At 57.7% G+C, this 18,041-nt stretch overlaps 2 protein-coding genes across 8 annotated transcripts; one reads left to right on the top strand and one right to left on the bottom strand.

The window, feature by feature from the left end:
* The first annotated feature begins 1,243 nt into the window (after positions 1–1,243).
* RHOC (ras homolog family member C) lies at positions 1,244–10,333 on the top strand. Of its 2 annotated transcripts, none has more exons than XM_086862068.1 (6): positions 1,244–1,508; positions 2,731–2,803; positions 8,473–8,630; positions 8,870–8,990; positions 9,299–9,429; positions 9,565–10,333. In XM_086862068.1, exons 2-6 carry the CDS (start codon positions 2,797–2,799, stop codon positions 9,736–9,738), a joined length of 591 nt encoding a protein of 196 aa, XP_086718194.1. In that variant the 5' UTR covers positions 1,244–1,508; positions 2,731–2,796; the 3' UTR covers positions 9,739–10,333. The 2 variants fall into 2 exon arrangements, with proteins under 2 accessions (XP_086718194.1, XP_086718193.1); XM_086862067.1 differs by having other exon boundaries at positions 1,404–1,508; positions 2,731–2,997.
* Positions 10,334–10,651: 318 nt separating this feature from the next.
* Positions 10,652–17,996, bottom strand: MOV10 (Mov10 RNA helicase). Of its 6 annotated transcripts, none has more exons than XM_023942242.2 (22): positions 16,909–17,996; positions 16,179–16,272; positions 15,950–16,083; positions 15,632–15,870; positions 15,305–15,545; positions 14,994–15,116; positions 14,751–14,904; positions 14,511–14,665; positions 14,220–14,396; positions 13,991–14,138; positions 13,739–13,900; positions 13,541–13,644; positions 13,198–13,295; positions 12,998–13,117; positions 12,807–12,909; positions 12,502–12,625; positions 12,231–12,422; positions 12,016–12,090; positions 11,799–11,924; positions 11,535–11,623; positions 11,294–11,415; positions 10,652–11,158 (listed from the first exon to the last, which is right to left on the bottom strand). In XM_023942242.2, the coding sequence occupies exons 1-21, from the start codon at positions 17,040–17,042 to the stop codon at positions 11,301–11,303; spliced, it is 2,907 nt and encodes a 968-aa protein (XP_023798010.1). In that variant the 5' UTR covers positions 17,043–17,996; the 3' UTR covers positions 10,652–11,158; positions 11,294–11,300. The 6 variants fall into 6 exon arrangements, with proteins under 6 accessions (XP_023798010.1, XP_086718184.1, XP_023798011.1 ...); XM_086862058.1 differs by having other exon boundaries at positions 10,652–11,099; positions 16,909–17,457; XM_023942243.2 differs by having other exon boundaries at positions 10,652–11,134; positions 16,909–17,457.
* Between the last annotated feature and the right edge of the window lie 45 nt (positions 17,997–18,041).

Genomic DNA, 18,041 nt, shown 5'->3' on the forward strand with positions numbered 1-18,041 from the left:
GGTTTTCCTGTCTGTGGGGGAGGGAGTGGGGCAGGCTGCGGCTCCAAGGAATCTGCCTGTCTCTCTCTGGGAGTTCAGACATTCAAACAGCAGCTACCTCTTCCTCAAGGGTGGGCTGTCTGCTGGAAGCATCCCTGCTGTCTCACATCCCTCTGATGACCATCTGGTACCCCTGGTGCTCCTGATGCTCTCTTCACACTTACTTGCACAGCCCTGTTCCCCTGGCACATTCCTTTTCATGCTGGTGGCTCTGCTTTTCCAGGTCACTGCCCGGCTGTTGGATAAGGCAAGGAGGCAGAGGCTGCTGCATTTAAAGTTTCTTCTGTGGTTCCCTTTATTGCTAAGGAAGCATTTCCTTTGGAACCAACTCCTGGCCTCGGGCTTGATAAATTAAGAAAAATTGTCTGCAATCCCTTAAAATAGCAGCGGTTTATGAGCCTGGGCCCCGGCCAGGCTCCTGGGGCTGCCTTTCCCTGGCTGAGGGACAGGAGCTTTGCCCTGCAGCTGGATGTCATGGGGGGAGCAGCCGCCAGGTCCTCCCACCCACGGTGGGTGCGGGGAGCCGGAGCCCCACCACCGGCACCGGGGTCACCTTAATGCAGGACACAACACGCCACAGGCCCCCTGTGCCAGATCCCCTGTGCCAGCCCCTGTGCCAGCCCCCTGTGCCAGCCCCCTGTGGCAGCCCCCTGTGCCAGATCCCCTGTGCCAGATCCCCTGTGCCAGATCCCCTGTGCCAGCCCCCTGTGCCAGATCCCCTGTGCCAGCCCCTATGCCAGATCCCCTGTGCCAGATCCCCTGTGCCAGCCCCCTGTGCCAGATCCCCTGTGCCAGATCCCCTGTGCCAGCCCCTATGCCAGATCCCCTGTGCCAGATCCCCTGTGCCAGATCCCCTGTGCCAGCCCCTGTGCCAGATCCCCTGGAGGGACCCCGGGACGAGGCACATGTCTGTCACAGGGAGCGTTTCTTGCTGCTGGTCTCACCTGGCACGGGGCGTTGGGGCCGCAGCTCAGCCCCTGCCGAGGGGGTCGCCCCCTCCCCACCTGGCCTCGGGAGCCTGAACGCGCTGAACGCCCTCGGGACCCCGCGGGGAAACAGCGGCGGTACCGGGTGACCCGGAGCCGGGCGGGGGCAGCGCTGGAAGGGGCTCGGCTCGGCTCGGCACAGCCCATCACGGCTCGGTACAGCCCATCACGGCTCGGTACAGCCCATCACGGCTCGGCACAGCCCCGCACGGCACGGTACAGCCCATCACGGCACGGTACAGCCCATCACGGCTCGGCACAGTCCCGCACGGCTCGGTACAGCCCATCACGGCACGGTACAGCCCATCACGGCTCGGTACAGCCCATCACGGCTCGGTACAGCCCATCACGGCTCGGTACAGCCCATCACGGCACGGTACAGCCCATCACGGTACGGCCCCGCTCGGGGCGGTGCCCGGAGCCGCGCGGCGGGGCCGGGACGGAGCTGGAGAAGGGAGCGGGACCGGGCAGAGGCCGAGAGAGGTGCGGGGTCCGGGGGAGCCGAGCGGAGCGGGGACAGCCGGGGACGGGGGGATACTGGTGGGGAGGGGGGCCCGAGCTGGGATCTGGGGGAACTGAGGTCTGGGTTACTGGTTGTGGTGGGGTCTAAGTTACTGGTGGAGTCCGGAGAAACAGGGCTTCGTGGTTACTGCTGGGGCTTGGGGGAACTGGGGTCAGGGTTTCCTTGTCGGGTTTGGAGGGACTGAGATCTGCGTTCCTAATGGGGTGTGGGGTTACTGCCTCTGGTCAGGTATGGGCTCAAAGGTGGGGTTACTGGGGTGTGGGGTCAGTGCAAGGGTGGGGGAATGGGGCATAGGGTGGGTGGCCCAGCCGGGCTGCTGGGTGGGGTGCAGTGCGACAGGGTGGGGTGGACGTGCCTGGGGTGGGGGTCCCTGGGTGTGGTTAGGGTGGGTCAGCTGCACTTTTGTTGATGCGGGTTGTCATCCCTTGACGGTGGCCTTGGGCTGTGGGTCCCAAGTTGCCTGGTCTCCCAGGCAGTGTCTGACCAGGGATGGGAGCCTGGGGGCTGCTGCCCCATCCCACATCCGTCCCCACAGTCCCCGCTCCAGCAGTGTCCCCATGGACAGCCTTGCTTATGGAGTGGCCGCTCTGTGTTTTCTTCAGAAAAAGGAAAAAAAGTTCCCTTTCTTTACTGCTGAGCTCATTCTTAAACATTTATATTAGGGGGGTTTGTGGGGAGGGGAAATAATTGTGTAATGTCTTAGGAGCAGGGGAGCATTCCAAAAGCATGACTGCGGGGCCTTTTCCAGCACTAGCACTCTGGCAGCCAAGTCTCTCAGTGGCCGCCAACCTCCCTAAACCCAGCCCCAGCCTTCCCACCCCTCCGGGAGAACGGGACTGTGATCCCTGGCTTGCATCTGCGTGGAGTGGGCTGGGAGCAGGGGCTTGGCTGAGCCCCCTCAAGCTAATATCCCTGGGAAAGTGTTCCAGTTGGGAAACTGGACACTAGAGGCAGTGGTGTGGCTGGCTGCGTATCAGGGGGACCAGTTGCATTTTGTTTCTATTTTGCCAAGTGCTTTTGGTGTCCAAACAGTTTCAGTTTATGTGCAGCTCCTCCTCCTCAGCTCAGGTAGACACTGCATGAGATTTTATGGACTTCTGCTTGCATCCAGGTTCCTGACAGCTACAGCTTCTCCAGGGAAATATGTAAGTGAAAATAAGCCAAGTCACTATCTTCCTACAGGTTATCAGGAACGTTTAACCAGGGTCACCTCCCGACTTGCTGTTCGCACTGGAGAGGCGCACTGACATGAAAAGTAAGGAATTGTATTAGCAAATAGTGATCGGCGCTGGGGCAGGCAGGCGTTGCACAAGTACAGGCATCTGCTGACATTGTGGCATGTTGTTGGGAGCTTTCAACAAGACATTTGCGCTACCGTGAGGCTGGGAAGGCTGTCACTACTGCAGGAGGTAAAATAAGAACATGGCATGATGTCCTTTGGAAAAGGAGGTAAGGGCAGGCAGCTTTTCCCACACTGCTCAAACACTTGTGGTTTGACCTTTGTTTAGGCTTTCAAATTCTTCTGTTCCAAGTCCCTTTCTCTGTTTTGCTTGTGGATGTTTTCTGGGGGATTTAGCAATGAAAACGAGCCGCCCCGGACACTTTGCTCCAGGTCTAGGTCTGGGAAGTTGCCCTTTTCCACTGGAGTGTGTGTTAAGCCCAGCCTGCCTGGTTGTGCACAAATATCTCCAAAACCATGGGAAAGGTCTAAACTTGTGCACTGGGTTGAGCTCCTACTTTGACAATCACTTGTCATTTGGATATAGCAGGTCTGGAGGTCTGAGGAAGGTTTCAGGCAGCTCTCAGTGGTAAATACAGACATTTTCCTTGGTCTTTGCTTCTGGCAGCAGAGGGATGGCAGGTGAGCCAGGAGCAGTGGGCAGCGGTGGTGTGGGTGGGCGTGGGTCAACCCTGGGTGTCAGCGAGGGCTGCTGGCCAGGGTGAGGGCTGCTCTGTGCTGCACAAACTGCACAGCTCGGCCAGCCTGGGGGCTGGATGAGCATGAAATTACAGGTGCTGCTTTGCCAAAGCCAGCGCCACTTGGATGGTCTTGCTGCAATCCCAAGCTCTGCCCTGCCCTTTGTATTTCCCCTCAGCACAGCCGTTTGCTTCCAGCCCATTTTGGAAATGTTTTCTGCCATTCAGCCTTAATGATTCCATGATTCTGTAGTAAGAGTCCCTCCGGTGCTTGCAACAGTGGCTGAGACACTTGTCCTGTACAACCTTGGCCATGGCTTAGGTATGTCAGCAAATGAAATTCCCCTCAGTGGATATCCCTGTGGGGTTTAATTTGGAAGTTTCCTTACTTTATCATTGTACCAGTGAGTCCAAACTGCTAAAACTATTTCTGTAGTGGAACTGCCCCACAGCACTGGGGGTATCCCTGTGGGCAGTGTCCCTGCCAAGGGGCTGCTCCCAGCACAGCTCTTTGCCCCCCCAGCCCTGCCCAGAGTCAGAGCTGTGCCTCTGGCCCGGGCTGTGATCCCTGGTGTGACTGGTCTGACTGGGGTGGGGCCGTCAGCAGTGCTTGGGAATTTCTGCTTTGGAGCAAAACCCCTCTGTTACCTCTAGGAAGTTGAGTCTGGCCAAGGAGGCTCATTGAAAGATTCCTGCCCCTGGTTGGAGTCCTTCAAAGCACTGACATCTTTGTCTGCTATTCCTGAGTCCCCATAGCAGACACTGGATGATGGACACATCCTGCTGCTGGAGGAATTCCCCATATCCTGCTCAGCAGGAACTTCACATTTTGAGGCACAAAGCTGGGAGAGACCAGCAACACAAGGGCTGCCCTGGAGCCTGGCTGATTTTATGGTGATTTTATGGTGATAGCTATAGAATAGTTGCTTGGAAAGTAGAACAGAGCAATCTGGGGTCATGTTGCAGCTTTGTGGTGAGCTGAAGGAATGCCTGCTCAGGATTTGGCGGGTGCTGGCAGTGCTGGCACAGATTAAACCCACGGCCAGCCCCGTGTGGGCCCAGCCTGCCTGCAGCAGCAGGTGCAGGGATGGGCACAGGAGCCCTGAGGGGGTTGGCAGTGGGAAGTGCTGGCACACAGTTGCTGTTCCCTTTTGTTATCTCCATGGATGAGCAGGAGGCATCTCCTGTGAGTGCTGCTCACACCCCAGAGCTGCCAGTTTGGATTGCCAGCGTGGGCTGGGCAGTGTTGGCTGTAATTTTGGGTGGTTGGCACTTGGCAGAGTTTAAATCTCAATTTACATGTCTGTTGTGAATGACTGTGTGCTTTTAATCATTCGGCCTGATGGCAGTTGTGGAAAAGCTGTCTTCAGATTATCATAGAATCCCAAAATGGTTTGGGTTGGAAGGGCCCTTAAAGCTCATCTTGTTCCACCCCCTGCCCTGAGCAGGGACACCTTCTGCTCTCCCAGGTTGCTCCAAGCTCAGTCCAACCTGGCCTTGGACACTTCCAAAGATGGGGCAGCCACAGCTTCTCTGGGCAGCTTTTGCCAGGGCCTCACCATCCTCTCAGGGAAGTATTTCTTCTGGAAGGGGCTCTGAGGTCTCCCCAGAGCCTTCTCTTCTCCAGGTTGAACACCCCCAGGTCTCCCAGGCTGGCTGCAGAGCGGAGGGACTCCAGCTCCATGGTCTTGCTGCAGCAGCTCTGTGTTTTCCCTATGCTGGAGCCCCAGGGCTGGAGGCAGCTCTGCAGGTGGGGTCTCACCTGAGTGGGGCAGGGAATCCCCCCCTCATCTGCTGCCCACGCTGGGGGATCAGCCCTGCACACCTGGGCATTTCTGGGCTGCCAGTGAACACTACTGTGTCATATTGAGCTTTTTATCACCAGCACCCCCACATCCTTCCTTGCAGGACTGCTCTCTCTTAATTCTTCAGCATTTGTACTTGGGATTGCCCTGTTTGTCTCCATGAAATCGTCTTCACGTTTTCCACGTATTATCTGCTCATAATCTGGCGACAGTGCAAAGACTTTTGCATCAGAATCCTCATCCCAGGGACTGGCCTCATCCTGCTGAGCAACAGAGCATCCACTGGCAAAGCAGCTCATTTCTCCTAGAACAGAGAGCTGCAGGCATCAGTGCTGTGCCAGGTGCTGGGTCCAGGGCATGGATGGGGGCACCCAGCTGACCCCTGAGGCTCACACCTCTTCCAGCCTGCTTGCCCTGCTCGCCTTTGCACACCAGCTCTGGATTAGTAATGGGCTATTTCTGGATGGCTCTCCTGAGTAATGGAATGAGTTGTGCTGAGAGTTTGGGTGGGGACAGTGCCTCTGCCCTCTGAGTCACCGCTCAGCATCACGCTGGACTCGGGAGCTGCTGGGGCCCGGAGCCAGCCCAGGTCAGGGAGGACATTGGAGGCCGTGGGAAGGAGCTCGGGGTGCTCTGTGCTTGGTCTGGGGCATCTGCTGTCCCCCTCGCAGGGTGGTGTGTAGGCAGGAGCAGTGCCACTCTGGTTTCACTTTCAGTCCAGTGTCTGCAGGCTGGGCGTGAGCAGATCCTGGTGTCCATCTGGGGGTGGGTGTTTGTGTCCTTGCTGCTCCTTACAATGCAGATGTTCTCATCTATGTGGTGCTGTGGGTTAGATATTGGCACAGCCCAAACTGCCTTTCTTCTTGGAGATACGGAATCACAAGGTGTATCATGTTTTGCTGTGGGCAATGAATCTTTGTGTCCAAGTAAACAGGCTTTTTTCTCCCTAAGCCCTCCTTTTTCTGTGCTGTGGACATGCTGCTGGAGAGGGGACGAGCATTTGGTCAGACAAGAAGGATGGTTTGCAACAAGGGTTGGACTTGTGCATCTTGGAGTTCTTTTCCAGCCTTAATGATTCTGTGGCACTGTGGGTTTGCCTGGCCCAGCTGGGACAGGCAGGAGCAGCAGGACATGAGGAATAGGGACAGCAGCTGTTTCCCACTCCATGCTCAGCACTTGCCTCCCTGAAAAGTGCCCCTGGTCCCTAAAAGGGACCCTTTGGAGTACTCTTTTTTTTTCTCTCTGACTTCAGTGTTGCACAAATGTGCTTACCTTCCTGTAGACATGCTGCTCCACTGGGATGTGTGCCTGACACCAAGGATCTCAGCTGAGGAACTTCACATCCTCCCGGATGCAGCCCTTGATCGTCACTCTTCTCACCTTACAAGTGTCAGCTTTCTATTTTTATTAACAGCTCCAGAGCACTCAGCAGCCATGAACCATTCCTGCCTCAGCTTGTGAACTAAAATGCTTGGAACCTACAAAGATCCATGACTAAGCAGGATCTGGTCTGGGGATGGGTGAAAACTCCCTCTCTTTTGCCCAAACCATTGTGCAGTTTGATTTGTGAAATGTCTGTGGGGTTTGTGTGACAGGGGTGCCCTGCCAGGCACGTCGATGAGACAAGTAGGTCTGCAGCCTGCCTTTGGAATGTGAATCAGCCATTCAGGCTCATTTCTTAATCCTTCCCTTGCAGCTAATTATGATGCAGCCAGACTCCTGGTTTACCCTTTTCCTCCCTTTTCTGTTGGCACAGGACTCACCCTGTGCTGGGATCACTGGGGCAGGGACAGATTCCTGGCTTTTGTTAAGGCTCAGTGTGAGTGCCCACGCAAAAGGCCAGACTTGTGATATTCTGGCCTTCCCAAGGTGATCCCAGTAATCCTGGAGTGATCCCAGCATGGTCCTCTCCCACTGCTCACAGCTCAGTGTACCAAGATTGATGTGTGTGTTCTTCCCACAAGGTTATTTCCTGTGACCCTTCCCCAGGCTCCCAGTGTGAGTGGCTCCTTCCCATCCTGCTGCCTGGGCACTGGCTTTGGAGAGGGATGGGACAGAGAGGGAAAGCATGGAACATCCCTGCCTTCACAGAGGTTTCCTGGTCACCTGTGTAACACACACTCCCCCAGAGCAGTGTGAATTTTCAGGGATCAAAGCCTGATGTGTCAGCCTGCATCATTCCCAGGATCTCTGCAGGGACAGGGAGCTGGTGATGTGCTGAAGGCACGTAAGGAGTGGGTCAGGCTCTTTGGACTGGGACTCTGGGGATGGGAAAGAGATTTTGGTCACAAGGTTGGGGAGGAATGTGATCCCACTCTGGCTGATTTCCTCATGCCTCATTCAGATGCTGTGCCAGGCGTTTTGTAGCATTGTCCTGGCCAGTTCCCAGGCTCAGCTATAGACCCCTTTTGAAAGTGAGGGATGCAAAGGCATAGTTTTCCTTGCAGAACTGCATCCTTTTTCCCTGGGGCAGAAAGCCTCCCTGCTTTAGTTGTGGGCTTTCAGCTCTGTTTGCTGAGTGATGACTGGCAGCTTCTCCTGCTGCCACTGCCAGCGTTGGCTCTCTTGGTTCCATGGCAAAGGCTCTTTTTTCAGACAGGCTGGGATGGGGCCAGGTGCCAGTCACAGAGGTCCTGCTTGCCCAGGCCTCCAAGAGCTTGGCTTGGCGTGTTCCAGCTGCTGATCAGATTATTTGGGGTCTGGTGAGTGTGCTGCGGTGAAACTCGGAGCACAGTTTCTGCTCTGAAGAATTTATAATTTAAAATAAACCCAGCATGTGCATGTGTTTATTTTAAATAAACTGAGGTTGTCTAAAGTCCTGGTTACCTGGGTGATAGCACAGCAAAGCCAGGGAGAGTTGGATATCTGGGGAAGGCACTCCCATGAGATCCCTGCGTGTGGCCACCAGCACTACCCACATCTGGGACAGTTCTCCCAGCCACAGTAGCAGTGCTGGGTGTAAAAGGTTCCAGTTGGGCCGGTTCTTGTGGTGCCCATGAGCTGGTGTATGTGGTAGCTGGAGGGTGTCTGGCAAAGGGCTGGGGGAGCCTTTGTCCTGTCTATCACTGGCTACTCACAGCAGGATGTGCCCCAGGTGCTCGTGTCTGCTATCCCCCAGGCTGTTGTGCACGGGAATTTGGGGGCCCAGGAGCATGAACTGCCCATGCTACTCTGTCCTGCTCACCTGCTCGTGTCCCCACAGCGATGGCAGCCATCAGGAAGAAGCTGGTGATCGTGGGAGACGGTGCCTGCGGAAAGACGTGTCTGCTGATCGTGTTCAGCAAGGACCAGTTCCCCGAGGTGTACGTGCCCACCGTGTTTGAGAACTACATTGCTGACATCGAGGTGGATGGGAAGCAGGTAAGGGCCACTGCCACTCCCAGCCCCTTGCTGTGTGTCTGTGCTGGCAGTGCCACTGCCCAGTGCTGTTCTAGGATTGCTCTGTGTGCTCGGAGGCCCCTGCAGTCCCACGGCTCCCGCATTTCCAGGTCACACTGAGCCTGCCCCGCTTTGAGGAAGAGCACAGCTATACCTGAGGAAGATAAATCTGTCACTCCTGGCCTGCAGAGCCACTGAGCCATGTCCTTCTCCCTTCTCAGGTTGAGCTGGCCCTGTGGGACACAGCAGGACAGGAGGACTATGACAGGCTGCGGCCCCTCTCATACCCCGACACAGACGTAATCCTCATGTGCTTTTCCATCGACAGCCCGGACAGCCTCGGTAGGGACCGGGGGTTGAGGGGGGACCTGGGGCTCCCACAGGACTCGGTGCTGCTACTGAACCCCCTGAGGTCTGGAAAGCCCCTGTGCTGCCCCCGGAGGATGCCAGAGCCTTCCCTTCTTCCCCTGACTTTGTGTGCACTTGAGGAAATGCTGGGAACTTGCTGACTGGGCAGAGGTGGTGGGAGAGGAGGATGCTGTGAGGGAGCTCTCCCTGCTCCAATAGGAAAAGCTTGGGGCTGGTTTCTGTGAGGAGGCTGTGGGGTAGCAGCCCTTCAGCTCATAAGATTCCACGTGTGCTTGTTGTAGAGAACATCCCTGAGAAGTGGACGCCAGAGGTGAAGCACTTCTGCCCCAATGTGCCCATCATCCTGGTGGGGAACAAGAAGGACCTGCGGAACGACGAGCACACGCGGCGGGAGCTGGCCAAGATGAAGCAGGTGAGGACAGTCCTGGGTCCCCCAGCCAGCAAGGCACCTCTGTCCACACCAGATCCCGTCGGGAGGGGCTGGATGCCCCAAGGGCAGTTGCTGTTGCTGGCAATGTTTCCAAACGCTGTTTTTACTGCTTCCTAGGAGCCAGTGAAGCCGGAGGAGGGGAGGGACATGGCCAACAGGATCAATGCCTTTGGCTACCTTGAGTGCTCGGCCAAGACGAAGGAAGGGGTGCGGGAGGTGTTCGAGATGGCCACCCGTGCTGGCCTGCAGGTCCGGAAGAACAAGAAGCGCAGAGGCTGCCCGCTGCTGTGAGCGGCCCCAGCTGGCACCGGCACCTGGCTGCCCTGCAGACAGCCCACGCAGCACCTTGTGGTGCCACTACGTGCCCTGAACCCTTTGCACCACAGCTGCCACCCACACCCGCAGGGTGTCCCTGTGACATTCCGGGGCCAGGAGGGGCCAGTGCCTTCAGTACCTGCTGTTCTCCATGGGCTGGGCGTTTGTCGCTCCCCGTGTCGCCCTGGTTTGTGCTGAGCTCCCTGGTTTTGCCTTTCCCACGGGCATTGCTGTGGTGTTGCTCTCCTTCCCCAGCTCGGGGCAGGTGCCACAGAAGCAGGAGGTGCTAGTCACAGCTCCCGTGTGGGCTGTGCCAGGCCCTTGGTGTGCTTTGCCTGCTCTCCTTGGCTGTGCAGGCAGCACACAGAAGCGTTACAGACTTGCCTGGGCAGCTTTAGCCCTGGCTGTGAGCAGTGCTGGGCTCAGCTGCTGCCAGGAGCTCTGCTCCCGGGACGTGTGCCCAGCTCTGCCGGTATCGCCTTTGAGTCTGCCTCGGTCATGGACCTGGCAGCAGTAAACAGAGCTGCATAACTGGGAGAATAAATGCAAACCAGTATTTTAGTAATGGTAACTTTGCTTGTGTGGTGTTCTTCTGGCTCTCCTTTGTGCCCCTCGCTGCTCCAGGCTCCTTGTGCTGCAGGGTGAGGATTTGCAGCTGCTGGTGGAGGACCAGGACTCAGTACCCTGTGCTTGCCAAAGAGCCAGGAAGCAGTTTACATGGGAAGGGCCAGGCAGGAGCTTCCCAGCTGTACCCAGTCCCTGCTGATGGGCAATGCCAGCACTGCTGGAGCCATCCTGCAGCTGAAGCAGGGCAGGGCTGCAGTGAGCCTGATGCTGCTCCAAAGCCCTGTCTGTGTAAGCAAGGCTCACCTAGGACTCAACAATACTCTGTTTTTCTCAAAACATTTATTCCAGGGAAATAGAGTGCCTGCAGAGCCTAAGGCCAGGCCCAGTGGAGAGCTGAGCCAGCCTGTCCCAGGCCAGGTCCCTGCCTTCCCCAGTCACCCATCACAGCAGCTGTGTACCTAGTGATGCTCTTTGGAGGCCAGAGTCTCCAGGCTTAAGCCTTTCCCTGAATGGTGAGACTAGCCACAGAGAATTGTTCTGCCACAAACATGATTAAAATGGAGACTTGTCCCAGTCTGATGCTGGTGTGGGCTTCGTGGCTGGCAGCAAAGCCTGGCAACACCTTCTGGTCCGGAGGGTTCAGTCCCATCTCCTCAGGGGTGCATGGAGCACCCTGAGACTGAGACAGAAAGAGCAGGAGCTGCTGCAGGCCAGGGACAGGCTGAGGGGGATGGAGCTTCATGGGGCTTCTCCCTTCACTGGTGCGTCTTCTGCAGAGAAACCTCATGGCAGAGCTGGCCCCTGACTTCAAGATGGAGACATGCAAGCCCTAAGCAAAAACCTCTTGTAAGCCCTGTTGCATTTGGGGCAGGAGAAGCCTCCCAGTGCCCCAGCTGGAACTCTGGCCATGCTGCTGCCCCAGGATGCTGTTGGGGCCCCACTGGCAGTGCCCAGCTCTGCTCACCTGGTGACTAAGCACTGAGCTGCAGCATGTGCAGGTTGTCGGCGATTCTGTCCTCAGCTGTGCTCTCAGGCTCGTAGGGGTATCCTGTGTAGGCTCCCTCGTCCTTGCAGTACCTGAGGAACCTGCAGATGCAGAGGCAGGGCAGCGTGGGCTCGCGGCTCTGTGCTGCGGGCATGGCCAGGCACCAGCAGCAAGGAAGGGCAGGAGCTGGTGTCTGTGCCAGGGGCCAGGAGCAGCTCACCTGTGCCAGTGGGGGTCCTTGCTGAGCACGATTGGATTACCCACCACGATCAGCAGAGCCTTGGCCCTGGTGATGGCCACATTAAGCCTCTGAAGAGGACAAGCAAGAGGGCTTTACCTGGCTGCAACACCTCTCATCGTCTCGCAGCCCCATCTGGGTGCAGGCAGCTCTGGTGTGGCACTGAGCACGCTCTACCTGCCTATGAGAACCAGAGGGGAGAAGGGGATGCAAAGGAAGAAGGGTCTGCCCGGGGCAAGGCAGTACCTTGGGGTTCTTGATGAAGCCCAGCCTGAAGGTCTGGTCGAACTGGAGGTACGTGCTGCAGCTGCGCACGGTGGAGATGAGGATCACGTGCCGCTCCTGGCCCTGGAACTCTTCCACAGAGCCCACCTGGGACAGGGACAGCAGGTGAGGGGCCAGGAGCACCCCTGGGCTGCAGCTGGCAGGGCATGCTCCTCTCTCCTCCGTGCCCAGGACATACCTTCAACTGCCTGATGTCCGGCAGCTTCTGCAGATCGGGATCCAGGGATGTGATGGCTTTCCGGATCTTCTCTACCTGAGTGGAGGCATGTGACAAAATCCAGCCCCCACAGGACCATCCTTGTGCCAGCCCTGGGGCTGCCCATCCATCCCAGTGTTCCCTGTCCCTTGGGGATGCCTCTGCCTATGTCCTGCCCGCAGAGCTGTGTCCCTCACCTGCTTCCTGTAGGGAGAAATGATGCCGATCTCCTTGGGGGACACGGAGGGGCAGCTTCCCTTGCCCTGGCTTTGCAGCAGCTTCTTGAGGTAATGGACCAGGACCTCAATTTCAGCCGTGTTGAAGAATGAGGGGCTTTTGGCCTCTCTCTGGTCTTCCCCGCAAACCCCATGGAAGATGATGGGGAAGCCCTGGGGATGGAGAACATTTGGCTCTGCTCTGCCTGTGCCTCAGGGATCCCCCTGGGTCAGTCCCTTCTGCACCCCTCACTTTTTTGGGGAGCTCCTCCCAGGTACAATACAGATTCTGGACGTCAAGCCTGTCACTCTTGCACACCTTCAGCTCGTTCTCATAGAAGAGCTCATTTGGGATCCTGAGAATGGCCTCGTGGGACCTGGCAGAGGCAGGACAGTGCCCAGGGTGAGTCCAGAACTCTCAGGCACTGTGCACCCAGGACAGCAGGTGCACTCCCACCTCCCACACCAGCTGGGGCATGAAGAGGCTCTGGGGGACAGATCCTGGAGGTGCCAATCCCTGCCTGGCTCAATCCCTTCCTGCACCATCCCTGTCCCCACCTGTAGTTCCAGAGCAGCTTAGTGATGAACTGTGGATTGTATCCTCCACTCGACTTCTTGTACAGGGGATTGTGCAGCATCAGCCTCTCCAGCAGTGAGGTGCCTGTGCCCAGTGACATCCTGTGGCTCCCCACAAGGCCACTGAGCCCCTGTGGGGTACCTGCAGCACTCCCAGCCCTCTCCCTACTCACCCAAACCATGCTGGATAGCCAGTGGTGAGGTCAGAACAGGGCCCAGTTGCTTGGGGTCTCCTGCCAGCACCAGCTGCCCCCCATTAGGGTTGGTCTCCTGATCCATGGGAGCCAGGAGTCCTGGGAACAGGGAGAGCTCAGTGGGGGATGGAAGGACCCCAGGCCATGCCAGAGATGTTGGTCCTTGGGACAGCACTCACCCGCAATGGCAACCAGGCTCTCCGGCTCTACCGCGTGGCCACACTCATCAATGAAGACGTGGGAGAAAAACCCAGGGGGGAAGTTGGCTGACACCAGCCTGGAGGAGAGATGGAATGAGGGTGTCTCAGCCTCACCTCACCTCATTCCTGCCCCACCTGGCCATCCTTTTTTTCCTACCCTTCATCCTCATTCTCCCACAGAGGAGGGATTTCACCCCCTGTTGCCTGCCCTCGTCCAACCCCTCCCTGCTGAATCCCAGAGAGATTGCCTTCACAGCCTGGCTGCAAGGCAGCCCTGGGTCCACCTGCCACAGATGCTGGGGACAATCCCAGCTCCTCTGACCTTCCTGCTGTCACCAGTGTGGTGATGATAATCCGGTACTGCCTCAGGCTCTCCTTGCTTGGGTACACGTAGCTGCTCTGCTCATCATCCCAGTTGCAGCAGGGCTGGAGCACAGGCATTGGATGAGGTCCCACTGTCCTGGGGGATGCCAGCCCAGCTGTGCTGTCAGGATTTCAGGGTGCAGGGGCAGGGACCTACCATGATATCGGTGGGTACTTCCCTGGGGCTCCTGGAGCTGGCGATGAGCCTGTAGACATTCTCAGGGGCAATGTCCTTGATGAGGCACTGGCACAGCAGGTCTGTGGCACTGTTGGAGGGGGCACAGGCCAAGATACGGGCGTCCTTGAAGCAAGTCCACACCTGGGTGGGAGGAGGAGGCAACAGCATTGAGCCCCACACACAAGAGTGGGAAGCAGTGCTCAGGGTTGGATTTGGGCACCTACCACTCACCTGCTTGATGGCCTCTACCATAGTGACCGTCTTGCCAGTGCCAGGGGGGCCAAAGATGAGGTACGGGGCTGGCCGGGACATCCCTGTCACAATGTGGGTCACGGCTTTGCACTGCTCCTTGTTGGTCTCCAGCTTGCGGTTAAACCACCTGTGGGAGCAGAGCTGCGCTGCTGGAGCGCCATCACCTCCGTCCCTCAGGCCCTCCCACCCTGCACAGCTGGGGACTCACCGGGGCTGGAAGGGGCCTGGGAAGAGGGACTTGTGGCAGGAGGCAGAGGGAAAGAGGAGGCTGAACAAGCCACGGCGCACGGCCAGGACTGCAGCCCGATGCTGGACCTGCAGTGGCAGCCGGTTGAAGGTAAAGGTCACATCGAACTTCAGGTTGTTCACAAACTTCTTCTGCAGCCTGGGAAGGAATGGTGTGAACAGAGCACGGGGCACTCTTCCATGTCCTCCTGGCCCTTTCCAACCTGGCCTTTGGCATCTCTGAGAAAGGCTGCTGGGACCAGACATCACTCACTTGGAGGAGAAGCCCAGCCTGACCTTCTCCAGTTCCACGCTGTGCACGTAGCCCTTGTACTGGACGAGTGGGGAGTGGTCCCGCTCGCTGCTCAGGTGGGCAAAGAGGTGGTCCCCTCTCAGCAGGGATGGGCGGCTCTCAGCCACGCCAGGCACCTGTGCCAAAGGGCCAGCATGATGCCAGGCACTCTGGGAGTGCCAGTGTTGTGCCAGCACCCCTCATCCCTCACCCCCTACGCACATTGAGAACCAGCAGAGCCCTCTCCTGCACCATGGTCACATCCTGCATGTCGTAGCGCCGGATGTCCACCTCCATCTGGATCTCTTCCAGGTGCAGCAGCAGCTGGAATTTCTGTTGGTAGTTCTCAGCCTGCAGAGGTGCTTCCAGCAGCAAGCTGTGGAAGGGCAGCAGCTATGTCAGTGTCCCAGGGATAGCTTGGCACTCAAGGAACACCTCAGCATGCTCTCAGCCCTCGGCACTCACCGCATGGCAGCCCAGCTGGAGCTGGCACTGGTGTTGGGTCCAAGCAGAATCGTGTCCTTGAGGCTCTTTGGGTACTGGTAGGTACCCAGTGGGATTTCCCTCTCCAGTTTGTTTTTCAGGGAGCTGGGTAGAGAGGACAGCAGTGCTGCAGGGACTACAAAATTGTCCCCTACCCCACTATCACCAGCCATTGCACAGGGCTGAAGAACTGTCCTGTGGTGCCAGACAGTCAAGGAGCTGAACCTTGTCCTGGCTGGAGAACAGGCTGGGTCCTTCTGCTCAGGATGGCAGCGGGTGACTTCACCACATACCTGTCGGGGGGGATGCCATCCTCAGTGATGACTGTGACAAGGCGCTGGAGGCTGGCCTCGTAAGGCTGGAAAGGTGCCGAGGGTCCCAGCTCCTTGGCTAGCTGGCTCTCGGCGATGGCAGCAATGTAGCGTGAGATGCTGAAGGGCTGGTCTGGCTCCTTGGTGAACTCAAAGAACACCACAGCGTTGAAGTGCCCATTGCAGGTGGTGAGGCACCGCACCTGGATGGGGTATGTGGCACCTGCAGGGTGAAGTGGTGAGATGGGGTCCTGCATCCTCTCTGCCAGGCAGGGCAAGGGGCAGGGCGTGGGTGCTGTTACACCCTACCTGGGTGTAACAGCAGGGACTGGCCCTGCACTGCCCCTTGCTCGTCGGTGAAGGAGAGCTCCTGGGACTGCTGGCGTGACTGGAAGCGCTGCAGCGTCACCACCTCCGTCCCACAGTTGTGCACCAGGACAGTGACTGTCCGGGGCTCACCCGGCACCACAGGGAAGCGAATATTCCCATTGCCCTGGTCATAGTCTGAGGCGATCTCTACCCCGTGCTTCCCACGAATGAGCTCAGCCCTGCGGGGAGGGAGGGTCAGGCTTTCCCAGGTGGGGTGAGGGAGCCAGGGGCTATGCTAAGGGGTGCTGCCGATCCTACCACTGCTTGCCATAGATCGGGGGCATTTGTGGAGTGGAGCTGAGCTGCTGTCCTGAGGCAGACTTGGACATGGATGTCTGTGCATTCATTCTGGGTCTCCGGTACTGGTCTGCCACCACCACACACCTCTTCACCTGCAAGGAGCAGCCAGAATCATCGTGGCCCCGGGATCCTGCAGGGGGCTCCTGAGGAGCCAGTCCTAGTGGCCACTGCCCCAGCATGAACTCACCTTGAATTTCACCACCTCCCCTCGCACCTGAACCTGATGGGCTGTCTTCAGTGCGTACAAGATGCAGGAAAAGCCGGGTGTCTTTGCATCAGTCCTGTGGAGACAAGGGAGAGGTTTGTGTGGGAGACAGGCTCAGCTGCCACAGGCACGGGCAGCTGAGTTGAGGCAAGTAGGAAGATGAAGCAGGACACTGAGGCTGCAGTGAGGGAGTTCTCAGCAGGCCCCTTCTGCTCCAGAAGAGGAAGAAGGACTTGGGCTTCCCACTGGCCTGTGCAAATCTTACATCCCTGCTGGCTGCTCCAGCAATTCCGTGCTGTGCCATCGCTCCAGCTATGCCACAGCTGTTCCAGCTGTCTCACTGCATCACCGCCTGGCCCTGACAGCCGGTCCCCTCATGAGCTGAGCTGGCACAGGCACTGTGCTCCCAGAAGCGGTGACTCCCCATGTTCCTCCTCCCAGTCCCACCAGTGCACCGAGCCCTGGCTTTCCCAGTGATTAACAGTGGTGATATTGTACAAGGGCCAGAGTGACTGCTGTCAGCAGGGTGAGGTGGGGGAGGGAGTACGGTGGGCAGTGGGTGTCCAAGGCCATCCCCAGGCAGCTGCTGGGGGCCCATGGAGCTGGGGATCATCCCAGCAGGGCTTTGGTGAGACAGACGAGCTTGGGGACCCCAGCGATGCTGCTGGCCCGGCACTGGGGATGCTGCCTGGGTCTGGCTGAGGGCTCTTACCTGCCCCGGAACTCCTGGGTGTAGATGATCCGCAGCGTTTCCCGCAGGCTCACCTGCTCCCGGCCCGTGTCCTGCAGGAACTGCACAAACTGATGTCCCCAAAGCCTGGCCTCTGCCATGCTGAACCGTGGCATGCTTGAGCCCAGCTGAGCCGAGATGGTGCCGTGTCGAGGAGTGCCAGATCAATCCAGGCTGGGCTGGGCTGGGCTGGGCTGGGCTGGGCTGGGCTGACCCCGGGCTGGTGGCGCAGGGAGAAACGAAAGCGAAAGGGGCTGAGCAGTGCAGGCCTGCTCAGGATCGAGGAGCTGGCAGCCAGACAGCAGAGCCTGCTGTAGAGAAGGCTGGTGGGGGAGAAGGGCCAGGAGGCAGGAAGGGAACGAGTCCGCCTAAAGGATGATTAGCTAAAGATTTGGAGAAGGACAAAGAGATAGAAATGCTCTTAAGGCGGTGAACTGGTTCCAGTGTAGCCAAGGAGCTAAAGAAGGCTAGCCTTGAGGCAGATAAAAGCTGTGCTGTGTGCAGTCTTATCTTGGGCCCTACTTCAGCTTCACATTCCTGGAATTGCTGCAGCTGTTTCCTGGATGGGTCCAGGGCCGCAGCCCACACCACCTGAGGCCCACACAACCTTTCATCTCCCTGGGTGCTGCTGCAGGGACGACCCTCTTAACAAACTGTCCTTGAGTAGCTCCTCGCACAGCACTGTGCAAACCTCCAAAAAGCCCTGCTTTGTCTTGTGTAGGACACAACCAGGAGTGTCTGAGGTGTTACAGCAAGACCCTGAGGATGAGTGGAATTACCTCCTTGCTGCCTTTTTTCTAGGGTGAGGAGTTGCTTCAAAGCTCTGTGATTGTTTTTATTTTAATTTGGAAGCTCAGCTCTTCAGATCCCATGTCTGTATACCAGGGTGGGAGCATCACCCATGGGTTTGGAGTGATACCATCCCTGCCTTTCTCGAGGAACTGCTAAGGTTAGAAAAGAGCTTTGAGATCAAGTCCAGCCATGAACCCAGCACCACTAAACCATATCCTCAAGGGCCACATTCAGGTTTTTGAACAGTTTCAGTGACGGTGACTCCACAACTTCCAAGCCTTCAGGAATTAACAGGAGTGAGACCAGGAAAGAACAGACACAAA

Source organism: Cyanistes caeruleus, chromosome 24 (assembly GCF_971803275.1).
Source record: "Cyanistes caeruleus chromosome 24, bCyaCae1.hap1.1, whole genome shotgun sequence".
In the NCBI taxonomy this organism is placed as follows: domain Eukaryota; kingdom Metazoa; phylum Chordata; class Aves; order Passeriformes; family Paridae; genus Cyanistes; species Cyanistes caeruleus.

What these genes read in the sequence shown, in the direction of transcription:
- RHOC (XM_086862067.1), top strand. Translation starts at nt 2,976, where the DNA reads ATGATGTCCTTTGGAAAAGGAG. An exon ending in TCGAGGTGGATGGGAAGCAG is followed by an intron (nt 8,631 to 8,869) that starts GTAAGGGCCACT and finishes CTCCCTTCTCAG; the next exon opens with GTTGAGCTGGCCCTGTGGGA. An exon ending in AGCTGGCCAAGATGAAGCAG is followed by an intron (nt 9,430 to 9,564) that starts GTGAGGACAGTC and finishes ACTGCTTCCTAG; the next exon opens with GAGCCAGTGAAGCCGGAGGA.
- MOV10 (XM_023942242.2), bottom strand. Translation starts at nt 17,042, where the DNA reads ATGCCACGGTTCAGCATGGCAGAGGCCAGGCTTTGGGGACATCAGTTT. An exon ending in CCAGGCCCCTTCCAGCCCCG is followed by an intron (nt 14,139 to 14,219) that starts GTGAGTCCCCAG and finishes CTGCTCCCACAG; the next exon opens with GTGGTTTAACCGCAAGCTGG. An exon ending in AAGTACCCACCGATATCATG is followed by an intron (nt 13,645 to 13,738) that starts GTAGGTCCCTGC and finishes CCTGTGCTCCAG; the next exon opens with CCCTGCTGCAACTGGGATGA.